Genomic DNA, 15,964 nt, shown 5'->3' with positions numbered 1-15,964 from the left:
CTCCACACTTGGGGGCCTCGCATTCTTCCACTGTAGCAGAATCCTTCGTCGGGCTACTAGGGACGCAAAGGCCAGGACACCGGCCTCTTTCGCCTCTTGCACTCCCGGCTCCACCGCAACTCCAAAAATCGCGAGTCCCCACCCTGGTTTGACCCTGGATCCAACCACCCTCGACACCGTCCCCGCCACCCCCTTCCAGAATTCTTCCAGTGCTGGACATGCCCAGAACATATGGGCGTGGTTCTGGTGCACCTGTCCTCACCTCCAAAGAACCTACTCATCCTAGTCCCGGACATGTGGGCCCGGTGCAGCACCTTAAATTGGATGAGACTAAGCCTCGCACATGAGGAGGAAGAGTTGACTCTCTCCAAGGCATCCGCCCAAGTTCCGTCCTCTATCTGCTCCCCGAGTTCCTCCTCCCATTTAGCCTTCAGCTCCTCCACTGACGACTCCTCCACCTCCTGCATTACCTCATAGATGTCAGACACCTTCCCCTCTCCGACCCACACCCCCGAAAGCACTCTGTCCATCGTCCCCCGCGAGGGCAGCAGAGGGAATCCCTCTACCTGTCGCCTAGCAAATGCCTTTACCTGCAAGTATCTGAACATGTTCCCTTGGGGAAGCCCAAATTTATCTTCCAGTTCCCCCAGGCCCGCAAACCTCCCGCCAATAAACAGGTCCCTCAATTTACTGATGCCCGCCCTTTGCCACCCCCTAAATCCCGCATCCTTGTTCCCCGGGATGAACCGATGATTGCCACACAGTGGAGCTTCCATCGAGCCCCCCGTTTCCCCCCCGATGCCGTCTCCACTGTCCCCAGATTTGTAGGGTCGCCGCCACCACTGTGCTCGTGGTAAACCTCTTAGGGGAGAGCGGCAACGGCGCCGTTACCATGGCACCATGGCTCGTACCTCTACATGACGCCATCTCCATTCTTTTCCACGCCGCCCCTCCCGCCTCCATCACCCATTTACGCACCATTGACACATTGGCCGCCCAATAGTAGCCCAGAAGGTTGGGCAGCGCCAGTCCGCCTCTATCCCTCCCTCGCTCCAGGAACACCTTCTTCACTCTCGGAGTCCCATGTGCCCACACAAAGCTCAAAATACTACTAGTCACTCTCCTAAAGGCGGCCCTGGGGATAAAGATGGGCAGGCACTGAAAGAGGAACAAGAACCTCGGAAGCACCGCCATTTTGACGGACTGTACCCTCCCCGCCAACGATTATGGCAGCATGTCCCACCTCTTGAACTCCTCCTCCATCTAATCTACAAGTCTGGTGAAATTATGTTTGTGAAGAGTCCCCCAGTCCCTGGCCACCTGCACCCCCAGGTACCTAAAGCTCTCCCCTGCCCGCCTAAGCGGGAGCCTACCAATTCCTTCCTCCTGGTCTCCAGGGTGCACCACAAACACCTCACTTTTGCCTAAATTCAAATTTATAACCTGAAAAGGTCCCAAACTCAGCTAGCAGCTCCATCACCCCCGGCATCCCTCCCACCGGGTCCGCCACATACAGTAACAGGTCATCGGCATACAACGACACCCTATGTTCCTCCCCACCTCGCACCAAGCCTCTCCACCTCTCTGAATCCCTCAACGCCATCGCCAGCGGCTCGATTGCCAGTGCAAACAACAAGGGGGACAGGGGGCAACCCTGCCTGGTCCCTCGGTAAAGCCGGAAGTACTCCGACCTCCTCCCATTCGTGGCCACGCACGCCATCGGGGCCTCATATAGCAGCCGTACCCATCTAATGAACCCTTCACCAAATCAAAACCTCCCCAACACCTCCCATAGGTACCCCCACTCCACTCTATCGAAGGCCTTCTCCGCATCCAGCGCCACCACTATCTCTGCCTCCCCCTCAATCGCCGGCACCATGATGACATTCAACAATCTCCGCACATTAGTGTTCAGCTGCCTTCCCTTCACAAAACCTGTCTGGTCCTCGTGCACAACCCCTGGCACACAGTCCTCTATCCTTGTGGCCAGGATTTTTGCCAGCACCTTAGCATCCACGTTGAGGAGAGATATGGGCCTGTATGAACCACACTGCTGGGGGTCCTTGTCCCTCTTTAAAATTAACGAGATCATCGCCCGCGACATTGTCGGGGGCAAAGTCCCCCCTTCCCACGCTTCATTGAGTGTCCGCACCTGCAAGGGGCCCACTAGGTCCACAAACTTTTTATAAAATTCCACCGGGAACCCATCCGGCCCCGGTGCCTTCCCTGACTGCATCTGCCCGATCCCCTTAACTAGCTCCTCCAGCTCAATCGGCGCACCCAACCGCTCCACCTTCTCCTCCTGCACCTTCGGGAAAGAAAGCCCGTCGAGGAACCTCTCCATTCCCCTCCTCTCCCCCGTTGGCTCCAACCGGTACAGTTCCCCGTAAAAGTCCTTGAAGATCTCATTCACCTCTACCCCCTTCCGCACCACATTCCCACTCTTGTCTCTCACTCCAGCAATTTCCTTAGCCGCATCCCGCTTGCGGAGCTGATGAGCCAGCATCCTACTCGCCTTTTCACCATGTTCGTACACTGCCCCTTGTGCCTTCCTCCACTGTGCCTCCGCCTTTCTAGTGGTCAGCAAATCAAATTTAGCCTGCAGGTTGTGCCTCTCCTCCAACAGTCCCTCCTCTGGTGCCTCTGCATACCTCCTGTCTACCTCCAGCATCTTTCCCACCAGTCTATCCCTCTCGCTCCTCTCCCTGTGTGCCCGGATAGATATCAACTTCCCACGAATCACTGCCTTCAGGGCTTCCCAGACCGTCCCCACCTGAACCTCCCCCGTATCATTCACCTCGAGGTACCCCTCAATACTTGCCCGGACCCTCCTACGCACCTCCTCCTCCACCAACAACCCCACATCCAACCGCCACAACGGGCGCTGGTCCCGCACCTCCCCCATCTCCAACTCTATCCAATGCGGAGCGTGGTCGGAGATTGCAATAACCGAATACTCGGCCTCCTCCACTCTCGGAATCAGTCCCCTACTCACCACGAAGAAGTCTATCCGAGAGTATACCCTATGTACGTGGGAGAAGAAAGAGTACTCGCGTGAACTCGGCCTCACAAACCTCCATGGATCCACCCCACCCATCTGGTCCATAAACCCTCTCAGTACCTTGGCCGCCGCCGGCCTCCTACCCGTCCTAGAGCTGGACCGATCCAGTGAAGGATCCAACACCGTATTGAAGTCCCGCCCCCCAATGATCAGACCTCCCGCCTCCAGATCCGGGATCCATCCCAACATACGCCTCATAAAGCCCGCATCGTCCCAATTTGGGGCATACACACTAGCCAGTACCACCTTCTTTCCTTGTAGCTTGCCCCTAACCATAACATACCTATCCCCCTTATCCACCGCCACCTCCGATGCCTCAAACAACACATTTTTCCCCACCAGAATCGCCACTCCCCGGTTCTTCACATCCAACCCAGAGTGGAAAACCTGCCCCACCCATCCCTTCCTCAGGCGGACCTGGTCCGCCACCTTCAGGTGGGTCTCCTGAAGCATTGCCACATCTGCCTTTAGCCCCTTCAGATGAGCAAGTACCCTCGACCGCTTCACCGGCCCATTCAACCCTCTTGCATTCCAGGTGACCAACCGGATCAGAAGGCGTCCCGCCCCCCTCCCCCGTCGACTAGCCATAGCCCGTCGACTAGCCATAGCCCGTCGACTGCCCGCCCCAGGCCAGCACCCCCTGCCCGACCCAGTCCCCACAGCGACAACACCTCACCTCTGTTCCCCCAGCCCCCACCAGCTCCTTCCTGACCCTACCAGCAGCAACCCGGTATTCCCCTTTCCCCCCCTCCCTTCCTCCCCAGGCTAGGAACCCTCCCAGGCGCGAACCGTCCTCCATTGTACCTCCGTAGGTCAGCTAACTTCTGCTGACCCCGGAAACTCCCGCCAATAACCCAACCCCTCCCAAAGTGGGATCATCCCCCAATCTATCCCTCCTCCAGGCACCGCTCCAGCGCGGGGAAGAACCCGCCTCCCCGTCACAGTCTCCGCCCCCCAGCGCGGGAAACCAGAGGAAAGCCCGCGCTTTCGCACTGCCCCACCACACCCTTCTGATGCAGCTCCCAAATACCAGCCCCACTCCATACCCCCAACCCGACGTAGAATACAACAAACCCCCCAACCCTCCCCGCAAGATACAAAACTGAAACAATGCCCCACAGCGAAAAAAAAATAACAGAACAACACCCCCATAAATAACCATATCGAAATTGCAAAAGTACAAAAAAACAAAAAAAGAACAACACAGCAACAGCAGAAACCAGCAATAAAGCATTACGACCGACCCCGCAACCCCCAACCCCTAGTTCAAGTCCAGTTTCTCCATCCGCACGAAGGCCCACGCCTCCTCCGGGGAATCGAAATAGTAATGCTGGTCCGAATAAGTTACCACAGGCGCGCGGGCTGCAACATTCCGAACTTTATCTTTTTCCTGGAAAGCACCTCTTTCGTCCGATTAAATCCGGACCGCCGCTTAGCCACCTCCGCACTCCAATCCTGGTAGATCCGTACTACCCCATTCTCCCAATTGCTGCTCTTCACCTTCTTGGCCCAGCGCAGCACACACTCCCGATCACTGAACCGGTGGAACCTCACCAGCACCGCACGCGGGGGTTCATTCTCCCTAGGCCTCCTGGCCAGTACTCTGTGTGCTCTCTCCAGCTCCAAGGGCAGATGGAAAGACCCGGCCCCCACTAGCGAGTTCAGCATTGTAGCCACGTAGGTTGTCAGGTCCGACCCCTCCAGCCCCTCCGCAAGGCCCACGATCCGCAGGTTTTTCCGCCTCATGCGGTGATCAAGCTCCTCGAAGCGTTCCTGCCACTTCTTGTGGAGTGCCTCGTGCCCCTCCACCTTACTCACGAGGACCACAGCCTCCTCCTCTCGTTCACTGGCCTGCGTCTGCAACTCCTTGATGGCAGCACCCTGGGTCGTCTGAATCTCCGACAGCCTTCTGTTCGTTTCCTGCAGCGAGCTCAGTACCTCAGCCTTGAAGTCTGTAAAGCAGCGCAGGAGAGCAGCTTGTTGCTCCTGGGCCCACTGCTTCCACTCCTCTGGAGCTCCGCCGGCCGCCATCTTGGATTCATTCCCCCGTTTTTTCTGGGGAGCTGCTGCCGTTTTTTCCCCCTTTCCACTCTGCGTTCGAGTCATGGACTGTGCGGAAAGTCGATCAGCACACCTACTCCCACCGGGAGACGTCGAAAAATTTCCATTTTGGGCTCTAAAAAGAGCCGAAAAGTCCGTTTAAAATGGGAGCTCCCAAATGTGTGGCTTCCTACGTCATCACCGCCACCGGAAGTCCCCAGAGGAAAGAATCATGAATGTCGATATGTTGCTTCCTCAGCTGCAGCTCGCATTCAATCCCTGGAAAATCAGTTGCATGGCATGTCAGAAATCCTAGAAAATTTGGAGGACCGAGACCACCTTTCATCTGAGAGAACAACGTTGTAGGGATATTCTGGTACCTCTGATATGATTTTAAATGGGGGAGATGTGTTATGGTGCACAATAGAAAGTGGAAAAAATCCTCTGTCATAGCGTTTTGATACCCCCCTGCGTAGGGACGAATCCGTTACTATATATTTGAGTTTGAGCCTTTTTGACTCGGTCAACTCCCATTCTGCTATTCTGTGGGAGAACTGCAAGACTAGGAGAATTAAAAGAAGCATGCGTAAGATCTAAAAGGCTTCGGACAGATGAAGCCCTTGAAGAATATAAATCAAGTATGAAGGAGCTTAAGGTAGGAGTTAGGAAGGCTAAAAGGGGTCATAAAATGTCATTGCAAACAATATTAAGGAAAATCCTAAGGTGTTTGATGCATATGTAAAGAGCAAGAGGGTAGCCAGAGAAAAGGTTGGTCCATTCAAGGATATTGGAGGGAATCTATGTATGGAACCAGAGAGATACTAAATGAATACTTTGCCTCAGTATTCACCAAAGAGAAGGACTTGGTGGATGAGGAGTACAGGGTAGAGTGTGTAGATATTCTGAGTTATGTTGATATTAATAAAGAGGTGTTGGGCATCTTAAAAAGCATTGAAGTAGATAAGTCCCCAGGGCCTGATGGGATCTACCCCAGAATACTGCAGGAGGCAAGGGAGGAAATTGCTGGGGCCGTGACAGTAATCTTTGTATTCTCATTAGTTATAGGTGAAGTTCCGGAGGACTGGGGAGTAGCAAGCATAATCCTGGAAATTATAGGCTGGTGAGCCTTACGTCAGTGGTCGTGAAACTATTGGAAAAGATTCTTCGAAATAGGATTTACTCACATTTGGAAACACCTGGACTTATTAGCGATGGACAGCATGGTTTTGTAAAGGGGAGGTCGTGCCTCACTAAATTGATCGGGTTTTGCGAGGAATTGACAAAGATGATAGATGAGGGAAAGGCAGTAGATGTTGTATACATGGACTTCAGTCAAGCCTTTGACAAGGTACCTCATGGTAGACTGGTACAAAAGGTGAAGTCACATGGGATCAAAGGAGAGCTGGCAAGATGGATACAGAACTGGCTTGGGCACTGAAGACAGAGGGTAGCAGTAGAAGGGTGCTTTTCTGAGTGGAAGGCTGTCACTAGCGGCTTTCCACAGGCCTTTGTTGTTCGTGGTGTATATAAATGATTTGGAAGAAAATGTAGCTGGTCTGATTAGTAAGTTCACAGATGACACAAAAATTGGTGGAGTTGCGGATTGTCAGAGGGTACAGCAGGATATAAACTGGTTGGAGTCTTGGGCGGAGAAATGGCAGATGGGAGTTTAATCCAGACAAATGTGAGGTAATGCACCATGGAATAATAACAATCGCTTATTGTCACAAGTAGGCTTCAATGAAATTACTGTGAAAAGCCCCTAGTCGCCATATTCCGGCGCCTGTTATATATTAAATAACAATAATAATTGTTATTGTCACAAGTAGGCTTACATTAGCAATGCAATAAAGTTACTGTGAAAAATGGATTCAGGTGATGTATCATCAGCCTTTGGTGGCAGTGCTAACGAATGGCTTTAGATCGGAGAACTTCCATTAATGTATGAAAGTTGCAGAATGTGATCAAGCTTTTCAGAAATGGCCATTGGATGGATTGGTGATCCATCCAAGAGAGGGACCAGGCAAGGCTGCCCCCTGTCTGCCTTGTTATTTGTGCTGACCATAGGGCCACTGGAGAAGGTTGTAAAGCAGGAGCCCCTGCTATGGGGGAAAATTTGAATTCAATATAAATCTGGAATTAAAAGTCTAATGATAACAATGAAAGCATTGTTTATTGTAAAAAAACCCATCTGGTTCACTAATGAAATATGTTGTCCTTATAAGTGACTCCAGATCCACAGCAATGTAGTTGACTCTCCAATGCCATTCTGAAATGGAGGGCAGTTAGGGACAAAATCATAATGTACTGGACAATCTCAGCAGGTCTAACAGAATCTGTAGACAGAGAAGGGAACTAATGTTTCGAGTCTGGATGACGCTCTGACAAAGAATTCACCCAGAATCAAAACGATAGCTCCCTTCTCTCTCCACAGATTATGTCAGACCTGCTGAGATTGCTCAGTATTTTCTGCCATTGCAGGATCATATTGGGTGGCAGTACCCAAGTATATCATCTCGATTAGAATATATGAAGGTACTTTGCATATGAATATTTAAAACAAATTAAATATTAATGGTCACCTATTTTGCTGTTCATGATAAGCCAGATCTTGTGCAAGGAGGTTGATGAGTGTGAGATAAATATACAAGGCCACTGAAATAATTTATCAATATGTATCAAAGATAGTGAAGTAAATGTTTTTGAATGGTTCCAAGAAAATGCTCGTTTTATCCATTGCTGGTTGATGAAGACAGACATTTCTCTCACACAGCCTATACAAATAAATCTGCACATAAATTGTAGTTAAATAATAGAACATTTAAAATATTACTTAACATAAAATCAGAATCATAGAATGATAACACAATAAGAGGCTATTCAGCCCATTGTGCCAGTTCTGGTTCTTTGGTAGACCTACCCAATTAGTCCCACTCCCCTATCCTTTCACCGTAGCGTGGCATTTTTTCCTTCAAGCATAATTTCCTTTTTAAAAGTTACAGTTGAACCTGCTTCCATGCTTGCAGGCAGTGCATTCCAGATCATAACTCGCGATGTAAAGAAAAAATTCTTCATGCTGCCTGTTTCCCTTGCCAATCACCTCTAATCACTGTCATCTGGCTAGCAATCCTTCTCCCAGTGGAAACATTTTCTTAATAATTTTGTAAGCATAAGCTATAGAAACGTCAACTGCAAAATGCGTGACCATAACACTGATCTTTCAACATGGATTCTGGGATTCTATTATCGGGCTCCCAAATCTTATGCAGTTAAATCAACTTTTCACAATCCAGCAGCACAAGTGGAGATTCCGCTAAAAAATATGAAATAATTAAGATTTTACTTTCATAGCAATGACATTCAATTGTTTAAATGGTGGTGCCCAATTTTAAACTAGAAATTCAAACTCACCCCTCTCATATCTGTCACATTCAGCTTCATCAAATGGAACATGTGTAGTACTTCTCTGCTAATTACTTTTGCACTGCATGTTGGGTGGTCCAACGTTACACTTCTGCATAATTCAAATTCGGAATTGTTAGGATTAAAAACCTAAAACAGGCAACACACATTTTGGCTTCTGACAAAAATCTATACCAATGTTATTCAAAATATGAAAACCAACTTTAAAATCCATTCCCTCAGATGTCTACGCTTAATATAACATAATGAAGCAAGAATGAAGTTAAAAAGACTGTAAAGCATTTTATTTTGGATACCAAGGTTTTCGAATCGTTAAAAGCCATAGATTCTCACAATGTTTTCGGTCTAATCACAAAAATGATCTTGTGTATTTTTGATCATTATGGAAAACAACTTTGAAATAAATTTTGATTTCCAAAAATTGTTTTAAAAAGATAATTAAGTCAAAATGTTTCACTGCTATAAGCAGGAGTCTTTGCACCTTATTTTCACAATTTCTTTTGCATTCGTCGCTAGCTAGGCTAATATTTATCGCCCATCTCTAATTACCTTTGGAAGGTAATGTTGAGCTGTTTCTTGAATTGCTGAAGTCAATGAGCTGCTAGGAAGGGAGTTCCAGAATTTTGACCCAGCGACAGTGCCGGGCGATATATTTTCAAGTCAGGATGGTATATGACTTGGAGGGGAACTTGCAGATGATGATGACCCCATGCATCTTCTGCCCATGTCCTTCTAGGTGGTAGAGGTGGGTTTGGAAGGAGCTGCACAGGAGCATTGGTGAGTTGCTATTGTGCATCTTGCAGATGGTACACACATGAATATTGTTGGAGCAGCACTTATCCAGGTGCATGGAGAGTGTTTCATCACACTCCTGACCTGATAAAAAATATTCATTGGATGTGGGTGCCGCTGGCTAAGCCAGCTTTTATTGCCCATCCCTAATTGCCCTTGTGAAGGTGGTAGTGAACTGCCTTCTTGAACTGCTGCAGTCCATGTGGTGCAGGTACACTCAGTGGTGTTAGGGAGGGAGTTTCAGATTTTTGACCCAGCGACAGTGAAGAAACAGCGATATATTTCCAGGTCAGGATGCTGAGTCGCTTGGAGGGGAACTTACAGTTGGTGGTGTTCCCATGTGGCTGCTTCTCTTGTCCTTTTAGATTGTAGTGGTCGTGGATTTGGAAGGTGCTGTCAAGGAGGAGATTGGCAAGGGAAACAGTGCATGTTGTAGTTGGTACACACTGCTGCCACTCTGCGTTGTGGATGGGTACCAATTAAGTAGGTTCTTTTGTTTTGGTAAGTGTCAAGCTTCTTGAGTGTTGTTAGAGCTGCACTCATCCAAGCAAGTGGAGAGTATTCCATCACACTTTTTACTTGTAACACCAGGTTAAAGTCCAACATGTTCGTTTCCAACACTAGCTTTCGGAGCACTGCTCCTTCCTCAGGTGAATCAGGGTCACCTGAGGAAGGAGCAGTGCTCTGAAAGCTAGTGTTGGAAATGAACATGTTGGACTTTAACCTGGTGTTGTAAGACTTCTTACTGTGCTCACCCCAGTCCAACACCGGCATCTCCACATCATGACTTTTTACTTGAGCCTTGGAGATGATAGACTGTCTTTGGTGGTGGTGGGGAGGGGGAGGGGCAGGTAGTGAGTTAGCCACTGTATTTATATGGCTACAGTATGACGAATCTTTAATGCATTATCTCTGCAGTTAGTTTTTCAGTGCTCCAAGGCAGAGTTGAATAACTTGATGCATCTGGCTGCGACATAAAAAGCCATAATTTATACTTTAAAATAAGCAAAATGAATTTGTGATCATTCAAAAACATAACACACAACAACAATGCGCAGAATTTGAAGAGGGAATTTGATGGAATGCAATCTCATTTTGTTACATTTATTGTCAAATTTGTTCCACAAACAAGAAAGAAAATTATTTGGGTAACTTGGTGTACACTTGTAAATAAGAAAGAAAAGAAGAAGAAAGAAAAGAAAATCGCTTATTGTCACGAGTAGGCTTCAATGAAGTTACTGTGAAAAGCCCCTAGTCGCCACATTCCGGCGGCTGTCCGGGGAGGCTGATACGGGAAATAACTTGAAATGTGTTACATAAACAAGGCTTGAATTTCTATTTAAATTTCAAAATTCGATAACAAGCGAAAATGGGAGCAGGGATCCCAATGAGTGATTAACTTGAACCTCATGCTGCAAACAAAGGCAGCAAGCAAACTGCATATTGCATGCTAATTTACATGACTGTAGCATGCAGCCATCGCTAAATGTACTGTTGAGTGGCTGATCATTAAAGCAGGGGGGGTCCAAATTGTGAAAAGGTTAGCGAGAACTTGTACTAGCCTAAGTACTTGAAGTCATTCTGCACTCAAAAAGAGGTGCATTTTGGTTGGAGCAGGCGCTGGTCATTCTATAATTGAATGCGACATGGAGAAGTCACAAGAAAGGCACAACATGGCAGAGAATGAGCTCCATGATATTCTAATGTTGCAATAGGGGTTTTGGAACGGCACAGTAGTTAGTACTGTTGCTTCACAGAACCAGGGTCCCAGGTTCAACTCCAGACTTGGGTTACTGTCTGTACGCAGTCTGCACGTTCTCCCCGTGTCTGCTTGGGTTTCCTCTGGGTGCTCCGGTTTTGTACCACAAGTCCCGAAAGACTCCAACGGGAGTCTAAGTGCCGACGCCGGAGTAAAAACCGGAGTGTTTTACTCCGCCGTCGGCGCCCGCTCCCAGACCCCATTCTGGGGCCGCCATGGGGCTGGCAGGGGCGTGGCGCGATTTGCGGAAGCCGGGTCTCGGCGTGGCGTCAAGAGACCTGGCTCCGCGTAAAAGACTTGGGTCCCGCACATGTGCAGTTGGGCAGGAGCCAGCTAGCGCATGCGCAGTGGCCGTCCTCCCCCAGGCCGCCCTGCACAAAAATGGCGCAGGGATATAACATTGCTGGCGGAGTAAAGGAGACCCGCCGACAGAGAGGCCGGCCCGCGATCACTGGGCCCCGGTCTACAGGCCAGACACCATCGGAGGCCCTCCCCCAATCCCCGAGTGTTCCCGCCGGCAGCGACCAGGGGTGAATGGCGCCGGCAGGACTGCGTCGTGTCGGAGTGGCCGCTCGGCCCATCTGGGCTGGGGAATCGGCGGCCCCGCGGATTCCAGCGGCCTGCGCCGCACCAAAGGCGCCATCACAAATGGCACCGATTCTCCGCACCCCGGAGAATTGCGCACCAGCGTCGGGGCGCGGTTGCTCCAATTCTCCGGCCCCGCGCGGGGCTCAGAGAATCGCCCCTGTGCTGTTAGGTAATTTGGACATTTTGAATTCTCCCTCAGTATACCCGAACAGGCGCCGGAGTGTGGCGACAAGTAACATCATTGCAGTGTTAATGGAAGCCTATTTGTGACAATAATCAAAATTATTATTGCTGCAGGAGGAGGAGATATGTCATTCATGCACAAGAAGCCAGGATACCCTTCAGACAAACTTTATGAAGGCAGTGGGTCCAGATGGCCTTGGTGGCCAATGCTAGGCGTCTATCCCTGGGAACCTAAATGCAGTGTAACAAGAAATTCAGTGGCCTTCAATGAGAGGTCAAGGTTAGTGAATGCAGCTGCACATGCCACATCCAATCAACTGCACCTCTAGCATAATACCTTCCCCCATTACTCACCTACCAACAACTTCAAGCAATTATGATTCATACCTCACTTCAATACCTTCACCTCGCCCTCAAACACAGCATTTTCTGCAAGCTCCACAACCACATCTCACAGTTCGCACAGTGTCAGCTATTCAGCCATGACAGCCACATCACCCAAACATTTGCACCACACTTACTGACACACTTTCTGTTCTCTTGCAAGACAGTGTGGTGCACAATTTGAGGCAGCTGCACCAAACTGCTTGGAGGCAGGCATAACTGCACTTCCTTACCCCCTTTAAGACAATCACACCTGGAGTACTCTGTCCAGTTTTGGATTGCTTACTTAAGGAAGGATATTCTTATATTGTAAGCAGCTCAGAGAAAGTTCACTTGGCTGATTCCTGGAATGAAAGGGTTGTCTAATGAGGAAAGATTCAGCAGGTTCGACCTAAACTCATCGGAATTTGAATAATGAAATATGATTTTATCAAAATATATAATTCTGAGGAAACTTGACAGGCTGGGTGCTGAGAGGATGTTTTCTCTTGTGGGGGAATCTAGAAGCAAAGGGCACAGCTTAAAAATAAGGGGTCCTCCCCATTTAAAACAGATATAAGAGGATTTTTTTCTGAGGGTTTTCTGAGATTATTTTCTATGTAGAGCAGTGGAGGCTGGGTCATTGAATAGATTCAAAGCTGAATTAGACAGATTTTTGATTAACAAGGGAGTTAAAGGTTATGAGGAACAGTCAAGAAAGTGGAGTGAAGATCACAATCAAATTAGCCATTTTCCTGCTATTTCTTATGATCTTATGAGATAGTGTTTGCCAACATTGGAGTAGCCATGGGGGTAGGTCAAGGCTAATGTTCATATCAAATCCTCACTCACATAATCCACTTGCCCCATGTCCTACAGTCTCTTCTGATTCACAAGCTGCTGAAAGTGTAAACATGCAGAGATGTCTGACACATGTTCCTTGTGGTTAGGAAAAGAGAAAAAAAATCCATCACCTTATTCCAGCAGATTGTCCTGCTCTGTGTTGCTTCTGATCATTTTCCCTGTCATGTATGTAGGCCAAGGGGACTGTATATAAATGCAGCTGTGTCTGGAAGTGGCTTCTGCAGAATCCATGAAGTCAGGCCACAGTCTAACAGCATGTGTCACACCACTAACTGTGGAATCCAGCAACTTTAAACAACTCCAATCACTTCTATGATTGCAAAGACCAGTAGAAATGAATCAACACCTAACCTGAAGTATTGATGATCTCCTTAAATATTGCTGTTTGGGGTGTGGGACTCTTTCTGCGAAACACATGTTCAGTTGCACATTTTGAAGATTCGTCCTTGGCTGGAGCTTCTAGCTTCACAATTGATGTGCCTACTCTACATATTTCAGGCGGATGGCTCCCTGCATGCAAAGGCCCAAAACAATTGGCCTGAAAGATGCTAATTTCATGGATAAGGTTATCTAAGGGTGGGTGGGACCTCCTACCAGGATTATCACCTGGAATGTCAGGGGACTTAATGGCCCAGTGAAAAGGTCCAGACTCTTCGCCCATCTGAGAAGTTAGAAAGCTGACATACCGTACTTTCCGGACTATAAAGCGCACCTGACTATAAGCCGCACCCACTGATTTTGAAATTTTTTTTTATTTTGAACATAAATAAGCCGCACACGTATATAAGCCGCAGGTGCTTACCGGTACATTGAAACAAATGAGCTTTACACAGGCTTTAACGAAATACGGCTTGTAACAAAAATAAAAAATTAGCGGTAAAGAATAGCCTACCAAGAAAGTCATTGGTCACTGTGGAGCGAAATCAATCCGATTAAGCTCTTAAGATTAACATAGAATCATCAGTTTGAAACATTAAAAATAAATAAATCATGTGTAAAAAGAAGTATTTTATTACTGATCGTAATCAAGATATCACCAACCCAGGTGATCAGAGTCACTATCCTCCTCTTGTGCACTGAAACCACTGAAGTCATCTCCTTCAGTGTCAGAGTTGAATAGCCTCAGAATTGCTTCATCCGATGTTGGATTGTTTTCATTGTCGCTCTCATCACTTTCATCCGGAGGCAAATTTCCCGCTGAGCTCATGCTGCCCTCTTCAACACGCAGCAATCCAGCTTTTCGAAACCCGTTGATGATAGTGGATTTTTTAACAATGCTCCACGCTGTCAGGACCCACTGGCAGACTTGACCATAAGTTGCTCTTCGCATGCGGCCCGTTTTAGTGAAGGATTTCTCCCCACTTGTCATCCAAGCCTCCCACTGAACACGAAGCGCCACCTTAAATGCACGATTTAAACTGATGTCGAGTGGCTGTAAATACTTTGTTGTGCCCCCAGGAATCACAGCTGGAATTGAGTTTGTCCTCTTGATGGCTTCTTTCACAGAATCTGTTATGTGGGCCCTCATGCTGTCCAAAACGAGCAATGCCTTGTTCCTGTGAAAGAATCCTCCCGGTCGCTTGCCGTAGCACTCCGTATGCCATTCATGCATTAGGCTTTCCGTCATCCATCCTTTCTTGTTGACTTTCACAACAATTCCTGTAGGGAATTTTTCTTTTGGTATCGTCGTGCGTTTAAAAATCACCATCGGTGGAAGCTTTTCTCCCGATGCCGTGCAACTCAGAACACAGGTGAAGTGCGTTTTTTCATGCCCAGTTGTTTTCAGCATGACGGATGATTCACCTTTCCTGTTGACAGTCCGAGTGAGAGGCAGGTCAAATGTCAGAGGAACCTCATCCATATTTATGATATTGTGTGGGCCAATGGAATGCTCTGCTATCATTGCATCAGTGAATTTGCGGAAGTTTGAAATTTTTTCCTCGTAGTCGGGAGGGAGCTGCTGACACAAACTCGTCCGTACCCTGATGGACAGGCCTTTACGTCTCATAAATCTGAGACACCACGATGGTCCACCTCTAAAATTCTCAAACTTCATTGCGGTGGCGATTGTTTGGCTTTCAGTCGGATCTGTACAGTTGAAACACCTCGGCCGTCTGCTCTCTGCATGTTGACCCAGTCTTCGAGCTCATTTTCTAGTTCGGGCCATCTGCTTTTCTTCCCTCTGAAAGCTTTAGTTGTCTTTTTGCACTGAGTCAATTTCTCACGCTGCTGTTTCCAACGTCTTATCATCGACTCATTAAGACCAAGCTCTAGTGCAGCAGCTCTATTTCCTTTTCCAACAGCCAGATCGATCGCCCTCAACTTGAAAGCTGCATCATATGCATTTCTCCGTGTCTTTGCCATGATGAGGGTGACAAAATGACTACCGTAATCAGAATGATGGGATGTTTGAGCGCGCTCGATTTAATCTAAACAGTAAACTAAAAAGTTACATTGTTTTACCTTGACCCGTTACGCAATTTCATTGGTTTAGTGAAAAGAAAGCGGGAAAAATCCATAAATAAGCCGCGTCATTGTATAAGCCGCGAGGTTCGAAACGTGTGAAATAAGTCGCGGCTTATAGTCCGGAAAGTACGGTAGTCTTCCTCCAAGAGACACACCTGAGAGAGAAGGACCTACAGCGGTAAGGAGACCTACCATTCCTGCTGCGGGTCGAGGGTTAGGGAGGGTAGCTATTTTGATAAGACGACGGTGTTTACTGCAACAAAGACAGTTATGGGCCAAGGGGGATGGTACGTCTTGGTCAGCCATTCCAAGACATGGCACTCGTACTCCTGGTTAACATGTGCGTGCCGAACTGGGACGACATGGATTTTATAAAGGAGAACATGGCGGAAATCCCAGACATCAACACACACCAATTATCATGT

General features: G+C 48.1%; 1 protein-coding gene across 1 annotated transcript in view; it reads right to left on the bottom strand.

Annotated features, from left to right (window-relative positions):
* rev1 (REV1 DNA directed polymerase) overlaps positions 1–15,964 on the bottom strand; it is a 209,009-nt gene that overhangs the window by 43,256 nt on the left and 149,789 nt on the right. Inside the window, exon 15 of the mRNA XM_038817781.1 lies at positions 8,513–8,615. Coding sequence (XP_038673709.1) covers positions 8,513–8,615 — 103 coding nt within the window. The remainder of the gene's footprint in view (positions 1–8,512; positions 8,616–15,964) is intronic.

The sequence above is a fragment of the Scyliorhinus canicula genome, chromosome 14, assembly GCF_902713615.1.
Source record: "Scyliorhinus canicula chromosome 14, sScyCan1.1, whole genome shotgun sequence".
Lineage (NCBI taxonomy): Eukaryota > Metazoa > Chordata > Chondrichthyes > Carcharhiniformes > Scyliorhinidae > Scyliorhinus > Scyliorhinus canicula.
The sequence above is the reverse complement of the archived record's forward strand: the minus strand, read 5'-3'. Positions and strand labels throughout refer to the sequence as shown.